A 27,070-nucleotide genomic window follows, 5' to 3' on the forward strand; every position below is an offset into this window, starting at 1 on the left:
GTTCGCCACTGCCAAAAATGCGCAATGTCAGCAGTTTTGTGTTCGGGTGTTTCCAAGTCGGCTCTCACTCAGAGACGGTTTTTGCTTGATTGGAGCTATAACCTACTGTGTGCTTTTATGCCAATACCACTGCTGCCCAGAGATCTCAAGAAGATCAGGAACAACCGGGTCCAAGTCATTCTTATGGCTCTAGACTGGGCATGGAGACTCTGGTATCCCAAGCTATTAAGCATGACAATCATCCCTTCGGTCAGGCTGCCTCTTTGGGATAATCTTCTGTTGCAGCAGCAGGGGACGGTCCTGCACTCAAACCTGCGCACCCTCTGTCTTCTTGTGTGGAGGTTGAGCGGTGGCAGTTGACCACTTTAGACCTTCCTCCTGAAATATGCTATGTTATTCCATTGGTCAGGCCAAGATGGTCTACGCCTGCCGTTGGGGCACATTTGCGTCATGGTGTGCATCCAGGAACATTGACACTCTATCTGCATCCCTTTTCCTAAGTTTTACTTTTTGTTCTGTCTTTGGCCCAGCAGTAATGTGCTCTGGGTACAATTAAGAGCAGTTCGTCAGCCATTTCGGCTTTTCTGTGTTTGTCGGACCAACCTTCTTTGTTCACATCATCTGTTGTGACTAGGTTTCTCATAGATCACAAACATTTGTTTCCTCCCAGACCATTTATCGTGTCCTAATGGGACTTTCATCTGGGCATAACCATGTGCGCTCCTTATGAACCATTGCACAACTGCCCATTACGTTTGGTAACCCTCAAGACAGCTTTCCCAGTGGCTATTTATATAGGCCACAAGGGTCAGTGAAATGCATGCTCTCTCTCTGCACCCACTGTATACCACCTTTTACCCAGACGGGCTGGTTCTCAAAACTTGTGCCTTCTTTCTTCCAATGGTTGTGACACCATTTCATTTGGCCATAACATCACTTTACCTACCTTCTTTGTACCTCCTCACCATTCTGAGGAAGAGGAGAGACTCCACCGTCAGGACCCAAAAAGAGCGTTGTCGTTCTGCATTGATCAAACCAAAGAATTGCAGGTGGCGGGCAACTCTTTATAGGTTATGCTTTATCTGGTACTGTCTACCTAGCTGCAGATTCCTTACCAACCCTCCTATCCTCCCTGCTCTGTGAACTGATTACAGTAAGAAAGTCACCCTTCTAAGGGCCTTAAAAATTCACAGCTGTTGTCCGTTTCCTGACGTAGAAAGACGCTAAAAGAAACTGATGTCAGTGCGGTGGGGTTGAGTGGATAACTCCACTACAGAGCTGAAAAACACTTCCTACCGGTTCGCAGGAGTACTGATCGAAAATTTCCAGATCTAGTCTGACCCTGGGAAATATCCTAAGTTAATCAAGCTGCGGTAAGTAACTTGTTCATCTGTGATGGTGGAATGAACTTAAGGTGTACTGTGCTGAAACCTGAGAAACTGTTATTTGTTGCTTGACAGGTGTTGTGCAAATCTTAAGCCTTTGACTCTACAGCATGAGTGACCATTTTTAGCATTTTGCCAAAAGCTCCTGCATAGTGAAAATGAAAATGCTTCATTCTACTATCATCATACTCCTAAGTATGAGATCAGTTTATTAATATTTAAATGAATCCTACCAGATTATAGTCATAAGTTTCAAAATATACATTTGAAATACAGTGATATTAATTTGTGGGTATGAACTGTCTAAATGTATCATATTGCCTTCCCCAAATGCATTTTGCCTCAGAGTACGGCATAGCCTTAGATACACGGCTGGCGTCAACAGTGCCCCGTTTGCTGATTCCTAAGGTCTTTTTTAACTAGAACAACAGACAGCCTATGTAATTAGTTCAGCAACTTCAAATATCATGCACAGATATACATCTTGGGGCATATTTATCAAGTCTTTTATGTCGCTCTTGGGCCATGCAAGGGGGGGCAGCACGAAGCAAAACCTATAATTAAATTTACCTATAATGAGATTTACCAGACCATACAAGACTAACTTTTGTGGCCCTGCTTGGCTTGGTAAATCTGAAGTAATACAAGGCAGTACAAGTTGCAGCCATGTATTACTCAGGTGGAGAGCAGGAATATGGCACATTCCTGCCCACTGTCTTTCGCAGTGCAACGCAGCAAGGTGTCTTGCTGCTTTACGTGAAATAATGATAAATATGTCCCTCCGTTTTTTGAGCGTCACCTTTCTTATATTTCTTTCATGTTTGTGACATAATCATACTTTACCTTGTTCTAAAGATATTATGGTTGAAAGCATTGCATTCCTGACACTCTTGTTATTCTGTTCTAATTCCCAGACATTAAACATAAAAGAATACCCATTTTGTTCTTCGCTAACAAGATGGACCTGAGGGATGCCCTGTCATCAGTGAAAGTATCTCAGCTGCTATGTTTGGAAAACATTAAGGATAAACCTTGGCACATCTGGTAATTGTTGAGATTTGCTTTTATGTGGTCTTTGTAGTATTTAACATGAGAACCATTTACTTTTATTACTATGCTACGTACTACCTGTTCCTTCTCATGAATTACAAGCATAAAGTAAATGTTAAGTTTGATATAAACAGTTCTAGGGAAAATTGTCAATCCAAAAGTCGTACATGACTTGAAGAATATTTCATCACTAGGCCGCTATTTGAAATGGGTTAGAGTCGCTATAAAAACCTCATCACAGGGATTACAAACAAATTTAGGGAATATGTTGATTTTTATGTTTTGTTTTAACTTTATATATTTAAATATAAACCAAGGTACAGGCGGCTAAGTAGAAGCAAAAAATAGGACCATAGCAATAACCACAGTTCATAATGCTAATCATTCAACCACAGCAACACTTCTCCGCTGGCTCCATTCCCAATTTCCGGTAGCAGCATATCAAGGATTACAGACCATAATTCTAGATCCTCAAGGAGTTTAGTATCTGCCCTAACCGTCTTAATTTTAATGTCATCTGTGTAAGCCCACTCCTACATAGATCTGTCCCAGGATACGGGAACAGAGCATGCAGCCTCATCTTATGAATAGCAACACAGCGTTTTGCCGGCTCTAGTTCCCATAAAGTAAATTTGTATTTGACTTACAACTCTTGAGGCCTGGGTTTAAGATTAAGCAAGCAATGCCGCTTAGTAGGAATATTAACAGTGTCCTCTGATTTGGGTACCACTGCTTGCCAGAATGTTTGCAGATGCGCCCAACTCCATGGCAACATTTTAGACATGATGATGTGTTAGGATAAATCCTACGCATTGGCATAGGGGTCATGTAAATGCGGTGGAGATAATTGAAATGTGTCATCCAAAATCTGGCATTTCTCAAAATCAGCTTCTCTTGCGTTATGTGTCATTCTTTATCTGTTAGTATCAAATCTAGGTAGGCGTCCCATAGCCATTGAACTGAGCGATCAATTCTTCAATGTTCAGTGCCCTGTAGAAATGAGGCATAGCATGTTTAATGCATCCAAGTTCCAAAGGTGTAGCTGTAGCCACAGAAGCTGTGGGGGCAGCCGAAAACCCCAGCCAAATCTCCCTTGCCATCTTAGATATTTTTGCGAATTGCAAAAGATGTGCAGGTCAACACCCTACTGGAGTGGATTCCTCAAATATGAGGAAACTGTGCTTGAGTGCGGGGGAATAGTTGATAGTGCTGTCAGCTGCAGAGAAATTAAGCTTTACCTCCTCAACCTTTTCTCCTACCAGTCCTTACTGAAGGTGAGTCGACCTACCCAAGCACCACATGACCTAGCAAAATAAAGAAAATACTCCTCACCCCCCTTGTGCTTTCTCCACCAACTCGACGGCGCCCTTCTCAACACACACTCACTATCCAAATACACTTCTGAGACTTGGCACCTCATCTTGACCCTCACGCCTGATGTCGTCTTACTCAGTGAGATCTGACTCAACCCTTCTTCTACGCCGGACATCGCCACCGCAATACCTGAAGGATACAAGAACACCCACTGTGACCGCATCAGCAAGCCTGGTGTAGGAAACGCCACCATACACAAGGAATTCATCCAGTCCACCACCACAAATGATAACATCACCCCAACCATGGAACACTTCAACTTACGACTCGCAGCAGACAGCAAAACCTCCATCAGGGGCACCTTTGCCTACCATCCTCCAGGACCACATCCAGCCTTCTGTAACTTCACAAAAAAATTCATTGCCCCCTCGCCATGGACTCTAACTACTACATTTACCTCTGTGACCATCTAAACGACCGCAATAGCTTCAACACTACCAACCTACTCGACAGCATGAACAAAGTCAGACTCACCAAACTTGCCCATAACCCCACGCACACCGCAGGCCTTCAGCTAGACCCCATCTTCACCTCCAGTGATCGCATCAGACACTGCCACACCACAGAACTTACCTGGACTCACCACTCCACTATTCACTTCAATATAACCAGCTCACGGATCTCCACCCCAATCTGCCCACCCCCTCACCACAGCTGAAGCAAAGTCTCAAAGGCCACATGGTCAAACGCCCTCTACATTCCCCACCCCATCTCTTCCAATAACCTAGACCAAAACATCACAAACATCAACAGATGGATAACCAACTGTACCAACTTTGTCGCTTCCATAAAAAACAACATCCATAGATGATCCGCCAAGCAGGCTAGCTGGTACACTGAAGACCTCAGAACCGCTAAGCAACACTGTAAACAACTGGACAGGAGGTGATGCAAGGATGCGACTGAGAAGACTACCTTCAAGACAGCCCTCAACCTCTACCACAGACAATTGAGAGAATCGAAGAAAAATGCCTTAGCCATGCACATCGAATCAAGCTCCAATAACAGCAAAGACCTCTTCAACGTTGTCGAAGAATTCTCCAACCCCTCAGCTGCAACAAACAACAATACCCCCTCACAGGAACTCTGCACCAACCGTACAAACGTCTTCCACAACAAGATCGCCAGAATCTACAGAAACTTAAAACCTCAGCTCAAAGTCACCGACTTCTAGCAACCCTGCTACCACCACAGGCATCAAACTAATCGAAAGGAGCCAGATCGTCCACAGGAGATCAACTTCATCACAAACTCGATACACTGGGGAGCCGCCAACCAACCCATGCCCTCATCACATCTTCAACCTAGACAAAGCAAGAATCAGCAACGTACATACCACCATGTTGAACACCTTAGTTGCCACTGCCACCTTCTCCGAGGACTGGAAGCATGCAGAAGTTAACGCCCTATTAAAGAAACCATCAGCAGACCCCAGCGAACTCAACAACTGAACTACTGACTTATTTCCCTGCTCCTGTTTCTGGCAAAAATATTAGAAAAAGCCATTGACCATCAACTGTTCTCACATCTGGAACGTAACCTCCTACTCGACTCCTCCCAATCCAGATTCTGCAAGGAAATCTGTTGCGTACCCCATGGATCCTCACTCAGCCCCACCCTCGGTAAGTATAGGGGAGTTTTAAGTGGTTGAAATAGATATATATATATATATATATATATATTTATATATATATATATATTGTTTAGGGTGGGTAATGGTTATTGCTGGTAAATGCATTTTTAAGTTTTAGGATAGGAATGGGATTTGGGGTGGTGAGGGCATTTTTAGGTTTTAGGGTGGGTATGGCTTTTTGGGTTGTAAGGGCAGTTTTAGGTTTTAGGGTGGTATGGGTTTTTGGGTGGTAAGGGCTTTTTTAGGTTTTAGCGTGGGCATGGGTTTTGGGGCGGTAAGGGCATTTTTAGGTTTTAGGGTGGGAATGGGTTTTGGGGTGGGAAGGGCATTTCTAGGCTTTAGGGTGGGTATGGGTTTTGGGGGTGGGAAGGGCATTTTTAGCTTTTAGGGTGAGTATGGGGTTTGGGGTGCTAAGGGTATATTAGGTTTTAGGGTGGGTATGGTTTTTTTCCATGGTAAGGTCATTTTTAGGTTTTAGGGTGGGTATAGGTTTTAGGGTGGTAAGGGCATTTTTAGGTTTTACGATGGGTTTTGGGGTGGTAATGACATTTTTAGGTTTTAGGGTGGGTATGGGTTTTGGGGTGGTAAAGGCATTTTTAGGTTTTAAGGTGGTTATGGGTTTTGGGGTGGTAATGGCATTTTTAGGTTTTAGTACCAAGTCCACAAAAGAACACAGGAGTTTACTCACTGTACTTTCTAATACCAAAAAAGGACAAAAGTCTGAGACCAATATTAGATCTCAGAACACTAAACACCTACATCAAATCAGACCACTTTCACATGGTCACGTTACAAGACGTAATACCACTGCTGAAACAGCAAGACTACATGACAACGTTAGATCTAAAAGACGCGTATTTCCATATACCGATACATCCCTCGCACAGGAAATACCTAAGGTTTGTATTCAAAGGAATACATTACCAATTCAAAGTGTTGCCATTCGGAATAACAACAGCGCCAAGAGTCTTTACAAAATGTCTAGCAGTAGTAGCTGCACATATCAGGAGGCAGCAAATACACGTGTTCCCGTACCTAGACGATTGGTTAATCAAGACCAACTCGCTAACAAAGTGTTCACACCACACAGATTATGTTATACAAACCCTTTACAAGCTGGGTTTCTCCATCAACTATGCAAAGTCACACCTTTTGCCGTCTCAAACACAGCAATACTTAGGAGCGACAATCAACACAACAGAAGGGATAGCCACTCCCACAAAGGGTTCAAAATTTTCACAAAGTGATACAAGCCATGTATCCAACACAAAAGATACATGCAAAGATGGTATTAAAACAGCTAGGCATGATGTCCTCATGCATAGCCATTGTCCCAAACGCAAGATTGCACATGCGGCCCTTACAACAGTGCCTAGCATCACAATGGTCACATGCACAGGGTCAACTTCTGGGGAGCACACCTCAATCTACACAGAATCCAAGGACAATGGGACGTACATCAAAGAAAGTTTCATATAAATCACCTACAACTGTTAGCAGTATTTCTAGCGTTGAAAGCATTCCAACCCATGATAACCCACAAATACATTCTTGTCAAGACAGACAACATGACGACAATGTATTATTTAAACAAACAGGGGGGGACACATTCGACACAGTTGTGTCTCCTAACACAAAAAATATGGCATTGGGCAATTCACAACCACATTCGCCTAATAGCACAGTTTATTCCAGGGATCCAGAACCAGCTAGCAGACAATCTCTCTCGGGATCACCAACAGGTCCACGAATGGGAAATTCACCCCCAAATCCTAAACACTTACTTCCAAATTTGGGGAACACCTCAAATAGATCTATTTGCAACAAAAGAAAACGCAAAATGCCAAAACTTCGCATCCAGGTACCCACACCGGCAATCACAAGGCAATGCTCTATGGATGAATTGGTCAGGGATATTTGCGTACGCTTTTCCCCCTCTCCCTCTCCTTCCATATCTAGTAAACAGATTGAGTCAAAACAAACTCAAACTCATACTAATAGCACCAACATGGGCAAGACAACCTTGGTATACGACACTACTAGACCTGTCAGTAGTACCTCATGTCAAACTACCCAACAGGCCAGATCTGTTAACACAACACAAACAACAAATCAGGCATCCAAACCCTGCATCGCTGAATCTAGCAATTTGGCTCCTGAAATCCTAGAATTTGGACACTTAGGCCTCACTCAAGAGTGTATGGAGGTCATAAAACAAGCTAGAAAACCTTCCACTAGACACTGCTATGCAAGTAAATGGAAAAGATTTGTTTGTTACTGTCATAATAATCAAATTCAACCATTGCATGCATCTCCGAAAGATGTAGTAGGATATTTACTACATTTACAAAAATCAAATCTAGCTTTCTCTTCCATAAAAATACATCTCGCAGCAATATCTGCTTACCTGCAGATTACTCATTCAACTTCCCTATTTAGAATACCTGTCATTAAAGCGTTTATGGAGGGCCTAAAGAGAATTATACCACCAAGGACACCACCTGTTCCTTCATGGAACCTCAACATTGTCTTAACAAGGCTCATGGGTCCACCTTTCGAACCCATGCATTCTTGTGAAATGCAATACTTAACGTGGAAAGTTGCATATCTCATTGCCATTACATCTCTAAGAAGAGTAAGTGAAATACAGGCGTTTACCATACAAGCACCATTTATTCAAATACACAAAAATAAGGTCGTTCTAAGAACAAATCCAAAATTCTTACCAAAGGGTATCTCACCGTTCCACTTAAACCAAACAGTGGAATTACCAGTGTTCTTCCCACAGCCAGATTCAATAGCTGAAAGAGCACTACATACATTAGACATCAAGAGAGCGCTAATGTACTACATTGACAGGACAAAAGAAATTAGGAAGACAAAACAACTATTTATTGCCTTCCAAAAACCTCATACAGGAAATCCAATTTCAAAACAAGGTATTGCCAGATGGATATTAAGATGCATCCAAACCTGCTATCTTAAAGCAAAGAGAGAACTGCCTATTACACCAAAGGCACACTCAACCAGAAAGAAAGGTGCTACTATGGCATTTCTAGGAAATATTCCAATGAACGAAATATGTAAGGCAGCAACATGGTCTACGCCTCATACATTTACTAAACACTACTGTATAGATGTGTTATCTGCACAACAGGCCACCGTAGGTCAAGCCGTACTAAGAACTTTATTTCAAACTACTTCCACTCCTACAGGCTGAACCACCGCTTTTGGGGAGATAACTGCTTACTAGTCTATGCACAGCATGTGTATCTGCAGCTACACATGCCACCGAACTGAAAATGTCACTTACCCAGTGTACATCTGTTCGTGGCATTAGTCGCTGCAGATTCACATGCGCCCACCCTCCTCCCCGGGAGCCTGTAGCCGTTTGGAAGTAGATCTTGAACATTTGTACATTTGTAAATATATTACATTAAACCTTCATTTTGTACATACTTATTTATTCCATTGCATGGGCACTATTATTAGCATACACAACTCCTACCTCACCCTCTGCGGGGAAAACAATCTAAGATGGAGTCGACGCCCATGCGCAATGGAACCGAAGTGGGAGGAGTCCCTCGGTCTCGTGACTCGAAAAGACTTCTTCGAAGAAAAACAACTTGTAACACTCCGAGCCCAACACCAGACGGCGGACTATGCACAGCATGTGAATCTGCAGCGACTAATGCCACGAACAGATGACATTTTCCTTCCAAATCCTACAGCTCCAGCGAGAAGGCTCTACACTCTTTAGACATTAAATGATGCGTTAAATTCTATCTGGTCAGGACCAACGCGTTTGCAAAACCAGCCAAGTATTCGTGGCTTTCAGTGCACCCAGGCGGGGTCAACTGCTCTCCAAACAGAGCATCGCAAAATGGATTTCTTTAGCAATCTGGTTTTGCCATCAAGCAGCGGGCAAGCCACTGCAAACTTCTGTTTGTGCTCATTAAACATGTGCAGTATCCTCATCTGCAGCACTGTTTGCAGGTGTACCGCTCCATGATTTTGTAGGACAGCAGCTTGGAAAAGCTGCCATACATTTACCAGACATTACTGACTGGATGCATTGTCTTTAGGAGAAGTAGCGGTGGGCCAGGTGGTCCTAAGAAACCTTTTCCTGTAAAGGTGAGCTATATCTTTCTTCCCACCATCCTCCATTCAGATCTTCACATTGTCTGTTTTAACGAAAAAAAGAAAAGGTCTTAGATGCATTGTAAATTCTCATAAAAAGTCTAATATTTAATGTTTAGAACTTTAAGTTATGTACATGTTTATTTAGACATGCCATGAGTATATGTATGGAACAGAGATACGTGTTTTACAGTGTACATCAATACTGCTTACTACTCTGATTCATGCATGTGAATCTATGAAAGTTCCAATACTGGAGTAAGAAAATGAGTTACTTACCTGTAACTTTAGTTCTCCGGTATTGGAATCTTCCATAGATTCACATGGGACCCGCCCGCCTCCCAGAGGAAGTACACCTTCACCTCTCTTATCTCTGTTATATCCTCTGTGCACTTGTGCTTAGAAAATCTGAAGAACTGGAGCTTCTCTCAGGAAGGTTCTAAAGGGTGGTGTCACCTGATTGCTGGGCTCTTAAGTTTGGTCCTTTTTTTCTTAAAATGACTCTGATAAAAGTGCTAAACTGAGAGGCCTAAGGGCGTTTAGGATTAACCTGTGTTAGTACTACTTAATTAAAGGTACCGAGGACTCCCATCTTGACAACAGGGAATGATTCAAGCATCTGAATCTATGAAAGATTCCTATACTGGAGAACTAAAGTTAAAGGTAAGTAACTGATATTCTTACTTGGTATGGGATAGGAGAGAATGAGGTGATATCTCCTGGCCAAAACCACTTCAGTTAGTGTAATAGAATAGTTGAGCGATACCACTCTAAGTGATTCATATCAGTATGATATGAACCACAATGAGCTCATGTGTCGGGTAGTGTAGAAAAACATTTATTCAATTGTCGCAGCTTGTAATATTTAGGAAAATTATTTATAAAGGGGGCTGGTGAATCTAATGTTGCACTATTACTAAATGTTTTTATTACCCTGATGAGAGGGTTTGTATTTGTTTTTGTGTTTTTATGGAGGCGGAAATATGTTCCATGATATATAGGGGGATTTGGTGAATTTAACACTGCATTTACTATTTAATGTTTTATTACCTCAATGTATTGCTTTTACTTGTCTTAAATGTTGTGTTTTTATGGTCACACATGACACTGAATTAAGTTTATTTGACTTGACTTTGTTCTTATATCAAACAGGGAACACTGTTTTGTTTACAAACATAGATCCATTGATCAACTGAAATTTATCAAGCTGACACTGCGTGTCATTAAGTCCCGGAGGCTAAAGCGCCATTAATTCCTGATTCTAAATTCCAGAAGAGGTCTGCAATATCCTAGTAACCTGGCAGTGTAGAATATATAGGAGAGAATATCTTAGGCGCTAATGAGGATGATTGTATTTAATTATTGAGCATAACCTACAGGTTAAATAGATCAACATATCTATTGCTCAAATCTTACCCAGAGGCCCACAATGCCTACTCAAGGGGTCCTTGATTGTTTAGAAACGTAAGTAATATTAGAAAATTGAAGGGTACATAGATAAAAAAAAACATTTAAAATGTAAAATGTTAAATCCATCCAACCATTCTGCCATATTTAGAATGGGTAGTTGAATAGCTTTTTTTTTACTCACTGCCAGGTATATGCTGGCATTGAGAGACAATAAAAAAAAAAAATGATGAACACACAATCTAGTGGTGTGGGAATCATTAGTTTTTTTCCATGACAAAGTCCCCATTTGAGAGTTTGTTTTTGGAAGAAAAAAAAACTTCGGAAATGTTTGACATCCGTCCGTCATGTTTTACAGAGCCGTTCAATAGACTTTACCTACATTGACAGAAACTGCCATGACCACGATTCCTGCCAATGTATAGAGATGTCGCCAGGGCCAGCGGGCAGCTCTAAATTTGTAGGCAGAGTATGGGTGACAGACGTAAAGTCCTCCGCTACCCTGACTACCTTCACTCCGTCTGCCAAACCCTATATTAGGCCCTTCATTTAGAAAAATTTCCACCCTTCCCATTAAAATTTCAATTTTTACATATGTTTTTATTTGTTAACTACATTAAATATTTCAGTTGTGTTTTTGGTTCTATAATTGTTTCTATATTTTTGTGTACTCTTTTGAGGTACAATCATGGAAGTTGCTTAGGCGGAGGTCCCAGTCTTCCAGTAGTGATTCAGTGGGGTTCCAAAGATTTCAGTAGGTTATGAACTGCTGTTTTATTTAAAAGGACATAACCTCTTTTAATCATCCAGTGTAATAAATTGTCCCTCTGAAAATATACCCCCAAATGAGGACTCTTGTAATATAGATGCATAGTTGAGACACTTTTTCTATTTTAGGGAAAGGCCAAAAAATATATGTGACAACAATTGGGATTTTGATAACACAAATAGTATCATCTTAGAAAGTCTTTCCATGCCCGTCTGGCTATGTACCACATACAGTGTGGGACGGGGGGACTAAAAGCAGCTCTGGCAAAAAATCCTCAAACCAGCCAGTTTCCTCCTCCTTACACAATCTCTATCTTTTCATCCATCTTCTTCTTCTCTCCTTCTCTCTTCTCTCTCATCTCCCTCTCTGACCACCTTCTCTCTACCTACCCCTTCCTTCTCTCTCGTTGTGCTTTCTTGGAGCCTCCCTGTGCCTAATACAATTAACCTTGGGGAGCTAAGGAAAGTAACAGAGGCACCAGAAGCAGTCCTCAGCTTTCCAAACCGGCCTCTAGGGCTGCAGTCCACCAGGGGAATTGCCCGGTGCAATAAAAAGTCAGCCCGTCCTTTCCATATGTCAGTGTCATTACCTTCCTGTTTAATGGGGCTAAATACGCTAGGTTCCATTGAAGCTGATAAAGGACAAGGTCTAACATTGCAAGCAAAAGGCTATTGACACTTAATGCAAAAACCAACAGAAAATACACTTGAATGACCAAATAGTAATACCTCCCCAACCCTATAAAGATATTGAAGCATAAATTAGCAAATTTTGTGTCAACAAACATAGACATTTTGTGGCCCACAATTGCCTTTTTCCAGCTCTTCGTTTTATCCTTCCTACGATCCATAATGGATACATAAGAAGCAATTGGGGGTAAGCCATAATATGTGGATTTAGTGGCTAGACCAATGGCTACCACTCAAAACACTTCAGAGATGTCAGAAGGGTTTGTGATCTCCATGAAGCGTCTCGGACATTAATAATGTTTTTCAAGCAGAATGACGCCAAAGAATCACATGGGGTTTGGGACACAGGGTCTAAACTGTTATTGGATCCAGAGTCAGATTTCTTTTCCTTGTGAAAGTATCCATGTGGAATAAAATAGTTTTAAGAACAGTTTTGAGTGTGGCCTTATCAGATTGCAACTTAATAGTGTACCCAGTATGATTGATCAGGTAGTAATTGCGGTACCTAGTGCATTCAGCAGCTCTGGCCTGATATTTCAGAAATTTCCAGTGAAAACCGGGGTGCTTTGTTAGTACAGGAGAAGATTGAATTAGACTTCTAAGGTGTTGGTGTAGGCTGTGTATTCTAATACAGGGCTTAAAGATTATATTCAGGCTATTGCCTCATTTTATATGTGGTTGAGCTATTTTTAGAACCTACTCATCCCTTCTGGCCAAGGGACTACAGAACAGGTGTTCTGTTCAGACAGAAACTGAATTAGCAATTAAGATGCCTTTAAATCTTATTCTCCTCACCTTTGTTCTCTGTTCAGAGACAGCGGTCAAAAGTCAGTTTGTCTTCTTGCAATGATAATACTTTTCCTTGTGACTGCAGAGTTCCAGAATTTTGTAAGGTGAACTGTCTGACCTGTGTGAAATAAAAGGCTGATACTACTATATAGTTTTATCAATAAAGCTGCAAGTTTATGGGAGGTTTTTTGGACATTTCTTGGAAGTTTACTGCCTGTGAAATGACAGTGCGCTACCACTTCATGCTTTAGTAATATACTTATTAAAATTAAAAGTGAATGTTCAAACATAAACTGAGAAACAGGGGGCGTGGCCAAGATGGCGGTGTGCTAGGACGCGTTTTGTCCGAGCTCCGCCGCCCTGGCCCTTTGGAATGCCGCTTAGTCTGCCAGGGGGGTCGCATTGAGGCCCCCCAGGGACTCTGACAGCCGGCGTGATCCGCGTGCTGCCGCCTGAGGGCTTCGGCGCGCATCGAGTGGCTTCCAGCCGGAGGAGAGCCGAGGAGCGGCCTGGAATGCGGTGCGGCCGGAGCGGCCGCCCAGGCCAGTGAGCGGATTCTCCTTCCCCAGAGCTCACCTGCCCTCTCGCTTGAGGGTGGGGGGGCCGAAGAGCCTTGGCTCCTTTTCTACTTTTGCCTTTTTTGGCATTTTGGTGCCCTCAACCTGCCGGAGGGCACGGTGGACCCGGGCCCAGGGTTTGATGAGCCGGGAGTGTGGAGGGATTCTCCCCCGTGCTGGCGCCGCGTGGGGCTGGAGGTGGGCTCCTCCATTTTGAAGTGCATCGCAGCAGGAAGTGGAGAGGCCCGAGATCCTGAGAGAGGACGGTGGAGGCCATTGCACCGCCGCGGAGATATCCTGCGCCCCCTATGACAGCAGGTGAGCGTGGGCCCAGGTGGGCACCGCGGCCTGGAACGTATCAGCGATAGATAAATGGGGGCTGCATACGAGTAGAGGCCCCGATCAGGAGACGCCCCGAGTTCGCCAGGGAGAGCGGGCTTGGCATACGAGGGCAGAGGATCAGAGAGCCACGTGTGGCAGGAAGCGCTTTCTGGGTGCGAACACCAAGCATAGGGGTTATTGTGCATTCTTGAGCCCGTCGTTGCTGGTGGAGGTGGTGTGGACACGTGGGGGGCTGATCCGGCGATCTGCGCCTTGGCCTGCGAAATATGGCGGCGGCTAAGACTAAGCGAGAGCGGTCAGTGAAAGACATGCTGCCAGGCGCCCATTTGCCTACGAGTGGCATGGCTGAAGACCCACCGGCGACAAGACTTCCCGAAACTCGTCTGGAAGGGGACTCTGATGGTAATTCGCCGATCACAAAGGGTTTTTTGACATCCCTTTTTGATTCACTCCGTAGCGATATTCAGGATCTGCGACGGGACATATCCCAGGAGGTGAAGGAGTTGAGAGGAGAGGTGTGACCTCCTTGGGAGAGCGTGTCTCGCAGTTGGAGGAGAGAGAGATTCCTCGTGGTGAAGAACTAGCGGGCCTGCAGCAGGAGGTGGTCCACCTTCGAGAGCAGCAAGACCATCTCCAGCTAACAGTCGAGGATCTGGAAAATCGCTCGAGAAGACAAAACATCTGCATCAGGGGGGTCCCGGTGGGGGCCGAAAAAAGGAGGACATTGGGGACTATGTGAAGGGCTTATTTCGTTCTCTGCTAGGCCCGGATGAGACACAGGAGATAGCCCTGGATAGGGTGCATCGGGTCAGCCGTGCCGGTGGCCCTGGGGACCGCCCCCCGGACATTCTGGCCTGCCTTCATGACTTTGTCCTCAAGGAACGGATCTTGCAGCGAGCCCACACTCTTCAAAAGGTCCTCTTTAGAAGACATGAACTTCAACTATTCCATGACCTCTCTGTGCGCACGTTGCAGAGAAGAGAATTTAGACCGATCACAGAAAACCTGCGGGCGCACAACGTCTCTTATTTTTTGGGTCACCCATTCCGCCTGGTCTTTCGATGGGAGGAGCACCTCGGGCAGGTGACATCCATTGCGGAGGCGGCCCGGATCCTAGGCTTGGAGGATGAATCCCAAGGGTCGAGTGAGAGGTCGGCCTTGTCGGGGGTGGCTAGCCCCGGTGGCGACGAACGGAGAAGAGGCGGAGGCCGCGGTGTCCGTCCCCCTCGGAGCTGAGATTGGAGAGGGAGTCTGCTCTGAGTAGTGTGGCAGCTGGAACTTCGGCGTAGAGAAGAGCTCCCGGAAGAGTCCTGCTTGGTGGCTGACCTTGCTGCGAACGGCATGTCGGCCGTTGGAAGGGGCAGGGCCGCGGGGGTGATGGGCGTGGATTATCAAATATGACTGGTTCTACTGCCCTTTGGAGACCTTTCCTCGTGAGGAAGGAAGTGTGAGGACTCATATATTTTGTGCACCTGTTGTGCGTGATGGTTACTTGTTGTTGGTTTTCCTGGCGGGTTTGGCATCTACATGGAGTTTCTCCCAGGGCTTGTGGATACAGGTGGGGTAGATCTGGCACCGGGGCTTCCCTCTGGCACTTTATCCTCCTCTTTGCTTGTAACTTTTAATTTAGCCCATGCTTTTTAAATGTATGAGCTTGAACGTCCGCGGGCTCAATAATCCTACTAAGAGGTTGGCCGTTCTGTCCACCCTAGAGAGGTCAGGCTGTCACATATGTTTGCTTCAGGAGACACACCTTGTCCCGAAAGATATCTACCGTATGCGCTCTAGGTGGTTCCCTAGGCAGTTCTGGTCCTCAGTTACAACAAAGCACGCGGGGGTGGCGATCCTTCTGGCGCGCCCATTCCCGGGCGAGGTGGTGTCCAAGTTCCATGAGATACCGGGGAGGCTTCTGGCCATGCGACTGAGATTGGGGGGCTTTTCTTTCACCATTGCCTCTTTGTATGTGCCTAACTCTCAGCAGGAAGCTTTTCTAAAACGTGCCTTGACCCCGTTGTTGCAGTCCCCAGATGGTGCTATTCTGGTTGGGGGAGATTTCAACCTGGTGATGGATGGGGGGCTGGATCGTTCGGGCCATAGGTGGGGGCAGACAGGGTCCATAACTGAGGCTGGCAGTCATTGGCTGAATGAATGTGGCTTGGTGGACGTGTGGCGTAGGGTTCATCCCACGTTAAGAGATTATTCCTTTTACTCGGCAGCGACTAAGACATATGCTCACCTAGACCTCTTCCTGGCTTCGCAGGAATTTCTACCCCGGATTGGGGACTCTCTGATCGAGCCTCGGTCTCTTTCGGACCACGCCCCGGTTACTGTGGTCATTCACACGAACACGGAACGAGTGAGTGCGGCGGGCTGGCGGTTTAGGGACTCAATGCTCCAGAACGATGCAACAGTGCAAGAGATCCGCAAGGTTATAATAGACTACCTCGATCGGAATGACGATGGGTCCACTTGCGAGGCGACGCTTTGGGAGGCACTGAAGGCGGTCGTTAGGGGGAGGTGATGTCGCACTCGGCTAGAGATAATAGGGCAAGGAGACTCCTAAGAGCGGACCTGGAGCGGCGGGTGAGTGAGCTGGAGCGTTCACATAAACGCACTGGGGCCCCGAGGGTTTGGCGTGAGTTGGAGAAGGAAAGGAAACAGCTGAGAGCGCTGGACTGGGACAGGGCAGAATATGCGGTGGCGCACCTCAAACACAAGTACTATGTGGGTAGTAATAAATGTGGGAAGCTGCTGGCGCACAGGCTGCGAGCACAGCGAACGGCGTCACTGATACAAATGGTCCGCTCCCCCTCGGGGGCTGAGGCACACACAAGTGACCAAATAGCAGACGCCTTTACAGAGTTCTATAAGGCTTTATATCAGGCGGAGGAGCCCGATTCTTCTTCTCCAGAGAGCTTTCTGGAGGGTGTCGCAATTGCGCCTATGCCGGAGGGGGATTCGGCCTCTCTGGAGCAACCTATAAGGGCGGAAGAGGTTATATCAGCAATCTTGCGCTTGCAGTCCGGGAAGTCACCTGGGCCGGATGGCTTCTCTGCACTTTTTTATAAGACCTTCTGCGTGGAACTCGTTCCAGTCTTGGTGCGACTTTTTAATTCTTTTCGACGCACAGGGACCCTTACACCTAGCATGCTTGATGCCACCATTGTAGTAATCGCAAAGCCGGGGAAGGACCCCATATTGTGCTTCATACAGGCCGATCTCGCTCCTAAATATTGAAGCTAAGCTGTTTACAGGCGTATTGGCGCACCGTCTAAACTACTATATGCCTGGCTTGATTGACCTGGATCAGGCGGGATTCATACCGCGTAGACAGTGTAGCGATAATACCAAACGACTGCTCCATCTTATTAGACAAAACGGAACGCTCTAGAAGGGAGGCACTTTTCCTGTCTGTTGACGCTGAAAAGGCGTTTGACAGGGTTTATTGGCCATATCTGTTTAAGGCGCTAGAGCTGAGCCCTGGGTTCATGGCCTGGATTCGATGCATCTACCAGGCACGCCGTTCAGCGGTACGGGTTAACAGGACGCTTTCTTTGCCCTTTTCGGTTCAAAGAGGAACACAGCAGGTGTGCCCCCTCTCGCCCCTTTTGTTTGCTTTATATATGGAACTATTGGCTCAGCGGCTCCGTGATGACCCTCTGATTGTGGGCCTCAAATCCGGGGGAGATAAACATCTCATCTCATTGTACGCGGATGATGTGATCCTTACCATGTCCGACCCCGCGACCTCGCTCCCTGCGCTAATGCATGTACTTGAGGATTTTGGATGGGTCTCGGGTTTCCGAATCAATATGCTAAATTCGCAAGCTATGAGCAGGTTTATTAGCCCTGAACACGAAAAGGATCTGAGGGACCGCTTCCCATTTATCTGGTCTTCCTCAAAGCTTCCATACTTGGGAGTGGAGTTGGGCCCGACATTTGCCTGTACGGCGTTGTTGAATTATGAGAATCTGACGCAGGAGGTACAGCGTGATTTGGAGAGCTGGGGGAAGATTAAACTGTCCTGGTTGGGCCGGGTGGCGGCCGTCAAGATGACCATCTTGCCGAGAGTGTTGTACGTTTTTCAGGCACTCCCAGTGGAACCCCCGCCGCGAACGATTGCAGTCCTTCAGACGCCGGTTCTAAGATTCATATGGGAGGGGAAGGCGGCTAGGTTACCGCGAAGACTGATGTATCGCCATAAGCGGGAGGGGGGAGTGGCTGTTCCTTGCCTCCTGCGATACTTTCAGGCCGCACAACTGCATTTCCTACTGGAGTGGAGCCGCCCGTCCTCTGAGAAGCACTGGTGTTTCATGGACCAGGCGGTGGCGGGCTCACATATTTGGAAAGAGCCCTGGTTAAGGCGCCGTAACAGAGCCTGTGGGTTGTATATGTCCCTGGTCACGGAAGTGTTGATGCGAGTTTGGGACCGTTTGGCCAGACGCGTGGGCCTGACGACCTTTCTGTCTCCAGTGACCCCTCTGGGGGCGAACCCTGACTTCGGACCGGGTCTGCAGGTCGAGGCGCTTCGTCGTTGGTACGCGGGGGGTTGTAAATGGGTTGGCTGTTTCTTTGATTAACAGGGTGTGATTCCCTTTGACCAGATGAGGGAGACATATGGCCTATCGGAGGCAGACAGGGTGATGTATTATCAGATACGACACTGGGCCCTGTCGCCTGCCAATAGACCGTCAATAGATAGGCCCTTAACACCATTTGAAAAATGGATTATAACAAAAAAAGATGACAAGCGATTGATCTCCGAGCTTTATGCTCTCCTGCGAGGGGGGGCTCGACCGCCCAAAACTAAGGGTCAGCTGGGATGGGAGAGGGAGCTGGAAAGAGAACTCTCGGAGGAGGAGTGGGAGAGCATCTTTTACAGAACACATCACACTGCTTACAACAGGCAGGAACAGAGTCAGCTTATAAGGTGGCGTCCTACTGGTACTATACCCCGGCAAGGATCCATGTCTGGGATCCTGTTAAGTCAGACTTGTGCTGGAGAGGATGTGGAATGTCTGGCTTGCTTGCACATCTCCTATGGCATTGCCCTAAGCTGAATCGGTGTTGGGAAAGTATTTTAGACACTCTTGACTCAGCCTTTAACACTCATATACCTAGATTTCCTGCATACGTCTTGCTGGGTCTTCCCAATGAGCTTACCTTCCCTTTGAGGTCAATGAAAGGTAGACAGATGGCCTTAGCGTTAAATGCAGCTACACAGTTGCTGTTGAGTATGTGGGGGTCGTACCAGATTCCGTCGCTAACAGTATGGCTTCATAAGCTATGGTTCATTCTCGCCATGGAAAAGCTTACTCTGTCCTCTTTGCAGAATGGTGAAGAGTTTAAGGTATTGTGGCGACCCTTCTTGCAGATATTGTCGACTGAGTTTACGACAGCTCTGACATGTCCAACTTATTTGAGGGTTCTGAAGTTGAGCTAGAGTGGGAAGGGGTGGGCTATGCTTACTCGTGTCTGGAGCCATGATTATGAAGACACAAGTCCTGGGGATGTAAGATATTGATGCGATCATGTAAGCCAACAGAGGGGAAACTATGTTTGATGTTTTTTTTTATTTTTCTATTACTATTTAGCTTTTCATTGCCTTACCGATTTGCATAGAACACATTCCAAGTTATGGCATCTGTCTCATTATGTAGTGTTATATATGCAATGTTTACATTGAAATATTAATAAACAGATTTGATCCATAAACTGAGAAACACTCCTGCCCTGATGGCAAAACTATTAGTAAGCTAAGGGGCTATATTTCTAATACATAGAACACACATTTAGTGTATTTAATCAAACACAATAGGACTTTTTTTTTACAGTAGAAATGCTGAACTCGCATATTTGAATGTGCACTTGTGAGAATGAGGAAAAAGGCGACTGTAAAATACAATATTTGCATAGGATCACACAATCTGAGACCCCTTTCCGGGTCAAGTACATTACACTTAGGTCGAATAGACTGTTCATGCTGCTCAGCCTGCAGGTCTAGTAACATTTTTATGATTTTTTAAGGCCTGTAATAATATTGTATCAAAATAGGATTTAGGGAGGACCATGCACATTTAATGATGTGTTTCACGGAGGCCTTAGACCTACAGCTATTAATGAAGATAGCAAAGACAATTAAAACAAAGCAGGGTATATTTTTTTAGATTGGAGTGGGGCAGATTGGGATTAGAGTGGGGTAGATTGGGATTATCATAAAGCGGATTGGAGTGGGGCAGATTGTTTTGAATTGGAGTGGGGCAGATTGTTTTGAATTGGAGTGGGGCAGATTGTTTTGAATTGGAGTGGGGCAGATTGTTTTGAATTGGAGTGGGGCAGATTGTTTTGGATTGCTGTGGGGCAGATTGTTTTGGATTGCTGTGGGGCAGATTGTTTTGGATGACAGTGGGCAGATAGGAATGGAAAAGATTGTTTTGAATGGGAGTGGGAGAGATTGTTTTGAATGGGAGTGGGAGAGATTGTTTTGAATGGGAGTGGGAGAGATTGTTTTGAATGGGAGTGGGAGAGATTGTTTTGAATGGGAGTGGGAGAGATTGTTTTGAATGGGAGTGGGAGAGATTGTTTTGAATGGGAGTGGGGCAGATTGTTTTGAATGGGAGTGGGGCAGATTGTTTTGGTTTGGAATGGGGCAAATTGTCTTGGATTGTAGTGGGGCAGACTGTCTTGGATTTGGGTGGGGCAGATTGTTTTGGACTGGAGTAGGGCAGATTGTTTTGGTTTGGGGTAGGCTGATTGGAGTGGGGCAGAGTGTTTTAGAATTGACTTTTTACTGGAGTGGGGCAGATTGTGTTGGATTAGCATAGGCGGATTGTAGTGGTGGAACAGATTGTTTGGGATTGTAGTGGGGCAGATGGTTTTGGATTGAAGTGGGTAGACTTTTTTGGATTGGAGTGGGGCAGATTGTTTGAATTGGAGTGGGGCAGATTGAATTGGAGTGGGGCAGATTGTTTTGGGTTGGAGTGGGGCAGATTGTTTTGGGTTGGAGTGGGGCAGATTGTTTTGGATTGGAGTGGGGCAGATTGTTTTGGGTTGGAGTGGGGCAGATTGTTTTGGATTGGAGTGGGGCAGATTGTTTTGGATTGGAGTGGGGCAGATTGTTTTGGATTGGAGTGGGGCAGATTGTTTTGGATTGGAGTGGGGCAGATTGTTTTGGATTGGAGTGGGGCAGATTGTTTTGGATTGGAGTGGGGCAGATTGTTTTGGATTGGAGTGGGGCAGATTGTTTTGGATTGGAGTGGGGCAGATTGTTTTGGATTGGAGTGGGGCAGATTGTTTTGGATTGGAGTGGGGCAGATTGTTTTGGATTGGAGTGGGGCAGATTGTTTTGGATTGGAGTGGGGCAGATTGTTTTGGATTGGAGTGGGGCAGATTGTTTTGGATTGGAGTGGGGCAGATTGTTTTGGATTGGAGTGGGGCAGATTGTTTTGGATTGGAGTGGGGCAGATTGTTTTGGATTGGAGTGGGGCAGATTGTTTTGGATTGGAGTGGGGCAGATTGTTTTGGATTGGAGTGGGGCAGATTGTTTTGGATTGGAGTGGGGCAGATTGTTTTGGATTGGAGTGGGGCAGATTGTTTTGGATTGGAGTGGGGCAGATTGTTTTGGATTGGAGTGGGGCAGATTGTTTTGGGTTGGAGTGGGGCAGATTGTTTTGGGTTGGAGTGGGGCAGATTGTTTTGGATGGCAGTGGGGCAGATTGTTTTGGATGGCAGTGGGGCAGATTGTTTTGGGTTGGAGTGGGGCAGATTGTTTTGGGATGGCAGTGGGGCAGATTGTTTTGGATGGCAGTGGGGCAGATTGTTTTGGATGGCAGTGGGGCAGATTGTTTTGGATGTCAGTGTGGCAGATTGTTTTGGATGTCAGTGGGGCAGATTGTTTTGGATGTCAGTGGGGCAGATTGTTTTGGATGTCAGTGGGGCAGATTGTTTTGGATGTCAGTGGGGCAGATTGTTTTGGATGTCAGTGGGGCAGATTGTTTTGGATGTCAGTGGGGCAGATTGTTTTGGATGTCAGTGGGGCAGATTGTTTTGGATGTCAGTGGGGCAGATTGTTTTGGATGTCAGTGGGGCAGATTGTTTTGGATGTCAGTGGGGCAGATTGTTTTGGATGTCAGTGGGGCAGATTGTTTTGGATGTCAGTGGGGCAGATTGTTTTGGATGTCAGTGGGGCAGATTGTTTTGGATGTCAGTGGGGCAGATTGTTTTGGATGGCAGTGGGCAGATTGTTTTGGATGGCAGTGGGCAGATTGTTTTGGATGGCAGTGGGCAGATAGTTTGGGATTGTGTAGGCAGAATGGAATGGGAGAGATTGTTTTGAATGGGAGTGGGAGAGATTGTTTTGAATGGGAGTGGGGCAGATTTTTTGGTTTGGAATGTGGCAAATTGTCTTGGATTGTTGTGGGGCAGACTGTCTTGGATTTGGGTGGGCAGATTGTTTTGGATTAGGTTTCGGGCATATTGTTTTGGACTGGAGTAGGGCACATTGTTTTGGTTTGGAGTGGGGCAGATTGTTTTGGATTGGAGTGGGGCAGATTGTTTTGGATTGGAGTGGGGCAGATTGTTTTGGATTGGAGTGGGGCAGATTGTTTTGGATGGCAGTGGGGCAGATTGTTTTGGATGGCAGTGGGGCAGATTGTTTTGGATGGCAGTGGGGCAGATAGTTTGGGATTGTGTGGGCAGATAGTTTGGGATTGTGTGGGCAGATAGTTTGGGATTGTGTGGGCAGATAGTTTGGGATTGTGTGGGCAGATAGTTTGGGATTGTGTGGGCAGATTGGAATGGGAGAGATTGTTTTGGTTTGGAGTGTGGCAAATTGTCTTGGATTGTTGTGGGGCAGACTGTCTTGGATTTGGGTGGGCAGATTGTTTTGGATTAGGTTTCGGGCAGATTGTTTTGGACTGGAGTAGGGCACATTGTTTTGGTTTGGAGTGGGCTGATTGGAGTGGGATAGATTGTTTTAGAATTTACTTTTTACTGGAGTGGGGCAGATTGTGTTGGATTAGCATAGGCGGATTGTAGTGGTGGGACAGATTGTTTGGGATTGTAGTGGGGCAAATGGTTTTGGATTGAAGTGGGTAGATTGTTTTGGATTGGAGTGGGGCAGATTGTTTTGAATTGGAGTGGGGCAGATTGTTTTGAATTGGAGTGGGGCAGATTGTTTTGAATTGGAGTGGGGCAGATTGTTTTGAATTGGAGTGGGGCAGATTGTTTTGGATTGCTGTGGGGCAGATTGTTTTGGATTGCTGTGGGGCAGATTGTTTTGGATGACAGTGGGCAGATAGGAATGGAAAAGATTGTTTTGAATGGGAGTGGGAGAGATTGTTTTGAATGGGAGTGGGAGAGATTGTTTTGAATGGGAGTGGGAGAGATTGTTTTGAATGGGAGTGGGAGAGATTGTTTTGAATGGGAGTGGGAGAGATTGTTTTGAATGGGAGTGGGGCAGATTGTTTTGAATGGGAGTGGGGCAGATTGTTTTGGTTTGGAATGGGGCAAATTGTCTTGGATTGTAGTGGGGCAGACTGTCTTGGATTTGGGTGGGGCAGATTGTTTTGGACTGGAGTAGGGCAGATTGTTTTGGTTTGGGGTAGGCTGATTGGAGTGGGGCAGAGTGTTTTAGAATTGACTTTTTACTGGAGTGGGGCAGATTGTGTTGGATTAGCATAGGCGGATTGTAGTGGTGGAACAGATTGTTTGGGATTGTAGTGGGGCAGATGGTTTTGGATTGAAGTGGGTAGACTGTTTTGGATTGGAGTGGGGCAGATTGTTTGAATTGGAGTGGGGCAGATTGAATTGGAGTGGGGCAGATTGTTTTGGGTTGGAGTGGGGCAGATTGTTTTGGATTGGAGTGGGGCAGATTGTTTTGGATTGGAGTGGGGCAGATTGTTTTGGATTGGAGTGGGGCAGATTGTTTTGGATTGGAGTGGGGCAGATTGTTTTGGATTGGAGTGGGGCAGATTGTTTTGGATTGGAGTGGGGCAGATTGTTTTGGATTGGAGTGGGGCAGATTGTTTTGGATTGGAGTGGGGCAGATTGTTTTGGATTGGAGTGGGGCAGATTGTTTTGGATTGGAGTGGGGCAGATTGTTTTGGATTGGAGTGGGGCAGATTGTTTTGGATTGGAGTGGGGCAGATTGTTTTGGATTGGAGTGGGGCAGATTGTTTTGGATTGGAGTGGGGCAGATTGTTTTGGATTGGAGTGGGGCAGATTGTTTTGGATTGGAGTGGGGCAGATTGTTTTGGATTGGAGTGGGGCAGATTGTTTTGGATTGGAGTGGGGCAGATTGTTTTGGATTGGAGTGGGGCAGATTGTTTTGGGTTGGAGTGGGGCAGATTGTTTTGGGTTGGAGTGGGGCAGATTGTTTTGGGTTGGAGTGGGGCAGATTGTTTTGGATGGCAGTGGGGCAGATTGTTTTGGATGGCAGTGGGGCAGATTGTTTTGGATGGCAGTGGGGCAGATTGTTTTGGGTTGGAGTGGGGCAGATTGTTTTGGATGGCAGTGGGGCAGATTGTTTTGGGTTGGAGTGGGGCAGATTGTTTTGGATGGCAGTGGGGCAGATTGTTTTGGATGTCAGTGGGGCAGATTGTTTTGGATGTCAGTGGGGCAGATTGTTTTGGATGTCAGTGGGGCAGATTGTTTTGGATGTCAGTGGGGCAGATTGTTTTGGATGTCAGTGGGGCAGATTGTTTTGGATGTCAGTGGGGCAGATTGTTTTGGATGTCAGTGGGGCAGATTGTTTTGGATGTCAGTGGGGCAGATTGTTTTGGATGTCAGTGGGGCAGATTGTTTTGGATGTCAGTGGGGCAGATTGTTTTGGATGTCAGTGGGGCAGATTGTTTTGGATGTCAGTGGGGCAGATTGTTTTGGATGGCAGTGGGGCAGATTGTTTTGGATGGCAGTGGGCAGATTGTTTTGGATGGCAGTGGGCAGATTGTTTTGGATGGCAGTGGGCAGATAGTTTGGGATTGTGTAGGCAGAATGGAATGGGAGAGATTGTTTTGAATGGGAGTGGGAGAGATTGTTTTGAATGGGAGTGGGGCAGATTTTTTGGTTTGGAATGTGGCAAATTGTCTTGGATTGTTGTGGGGCAGACTGTCTTGGATTTGGGTGGGCAGATTGTTTTGGATTAGGTTTCGGGCATATTGTTTTGGACTGGAGTAGGGCACATTGTTTTGGTTTGGAGTGGGCTGATTGGAGTGGGATAGATTGTTTTAGAATTTACTTTTTACTGGAGTGGGGCAGATTGTGTTGGATTAGCATAGGCGGATTGTAGTGGTGGGACAGATTGTTTGGGATTGTAGTGGGGCAAATGGTTTTGGATTGAAGTGGGTAGATTGTTTTGGATTGGAGTGGGGCAGATTGTTTTGAATTGGAGTGGGGCAGATTGTTTTGGATTGGAGTGGGGCAGATTGTTTTGGATTGGAGTGGGGCAGATTGTTTTGGATTGGAGTGGGGCAGATTGTTTTGGATTGGAGTGGGGCAGATTGTTTTGGATTGGAGTGGGGCAGATTGTTTTGGATTGGAGTGTGGCAGATTGTTTTGGATTGGAGTGTGGTAGATTGTTTTGAATTGGAGTGTGGCAGATTGTTTTGAATTGGAGTGTGGCAGATTGTTTTGAATTGGAGTGTGGCAGATTGTTTTGAATTGGAGTGTGGCAGATTGTTTTGAATTGGAGTGTGGCAGATTGTTTTGAATTGGAGTGTGGCAGATTGTTTTGAATTGGAGTGTGGCAGATTGTTTTGAATTGGAGTGTGGCAGATTGTTTTGAATTGGAGTGTGGCAGATTGTTTTGAATTGGAGGGAGTGGGGCAGATTGTTTTGAATTGGAGGGAGTGGGGCAGATTGTTTTGAATTGGAGGGAGTGGGGCAGATTGTTTTGAATTGGAGGGAGTGGGGCAGATTGTTTTGAATTGGAGGGAGTGGGCAGATTGTTTTGAATTGGAGGGAGTGGGCAGATTGTTTTGAATTGGAGGGAGTGGGGCAGATTGTTTTGAATTGGAGGGAGTGGGGCAGATTGTTTTGGATGGCAGTGGGCAGATTGTTTTGGATGGCAGTGGGCAGATTGTTTTGGATGGCAGTGGGCAGATTGTTTTGGATGGCAGTGGGCAGATTGTTTTGGATGGCAGTGGGCAGATTGTTTTGGATGGCAGTGGGCAGATAGGAATGGGAAAGATTGTTTTGAATGGGAGTGGGAGAGATTGTTTTGAATGGGAGTGGGGCAGATTGTTTTGAATGGGAGTGGGGCAGATTGTTTTGGTTTGGAATGGGGCAGATTGTTTTGGTTTGGAATGGGGCAGATTGTCTTGGATTGTAGTGGGGCAGACTGTCTTGGATTTGGGTGGGGCAGACTGTCTTGGATTTGGGTGGGGCAGATTGTTTTGGACTGGAGTAGGGCAGATTGATGTGGTTTGGAGTAGGCTGATTGGAGTGGGGCAGATGTTTTAGAATTGACTTTTTACTGGAGTGGGGCAGATTGTGTTGGATTAGCATAGGCGGATTGTAGTGGTGGGACAGATTGTTTGGGATTGTAGTGGGGCAGATGGTTTTGGATTGAAGTGTGTAGACTGTTTCGGATTGGAGTGGGGCAGATTGTTTGAATTAGAGTGGGGCAGATTGTTTGAATTAGAGTGGGGCAGATTGTTTGAATTGGAGTGGGGCAGATTGTTTGAATTGGAGTGGGGCAGATTGTTTGAATTGGAGTGGGGCAGATTGTTTGAATTGGAGTGGGGCAGATTGTTTGAATTGGAGTGGGGCAGATTGTTTGAATTGGAGTGGGGCAGATTGTTTGAATTGGAGTGGGGCAGATTGTTTGAATTGGAATGGGGCAGATTGTTTGAATTGGAGTGGGGCAGATTGTTTGAATTGGAGTGGGGCAGATTGTTTGAATTGGAGTGGGGCAGATTGTTTGAATGGGAGTGGGA

General features: G+C 45.8%; 1 protein-coding gene across 3 annotated transcripts in view; it reads left to right on the top strand.

The window, feature by feature from the left end:
- The window catches only part of ARL6 (ARF like GTPase 6), an 811,945-nt gene that overhangs the window by 640,383 nt on the left and 144,492 nt on the right, over positions 1–27,070 (top strand). For all 3 annotated transcript variants that reach the window (XM_069240507.1, XM_069240506.1, XM_069240508.1), the window contains one exon: positions 2,300–2,429. In XM_069240507.1, the coding sequence (XP_069096608.1) occupies positions 2,300–2,429 (130 nt within the window). The remainder of the gene's footprint in view (positions 1–2,299; positions 2,430–27,070) is intronic.

Source organism: Pleurodeles waltl, chromosome 6 (genome assembly GCF_031143425.1).
Source record: "Pleurodeles waltl isolate 20211129_DDA chromosome 6, aPleWal1.hap1.20221129, whole genome shotgun sequence".
Taxonomy (NCBI): Eukaryota; Metazoa; Chordata; class Amphibia; order Caudata; family Salamandridae; genus Pleurodeles; species Pleurodeles waltl.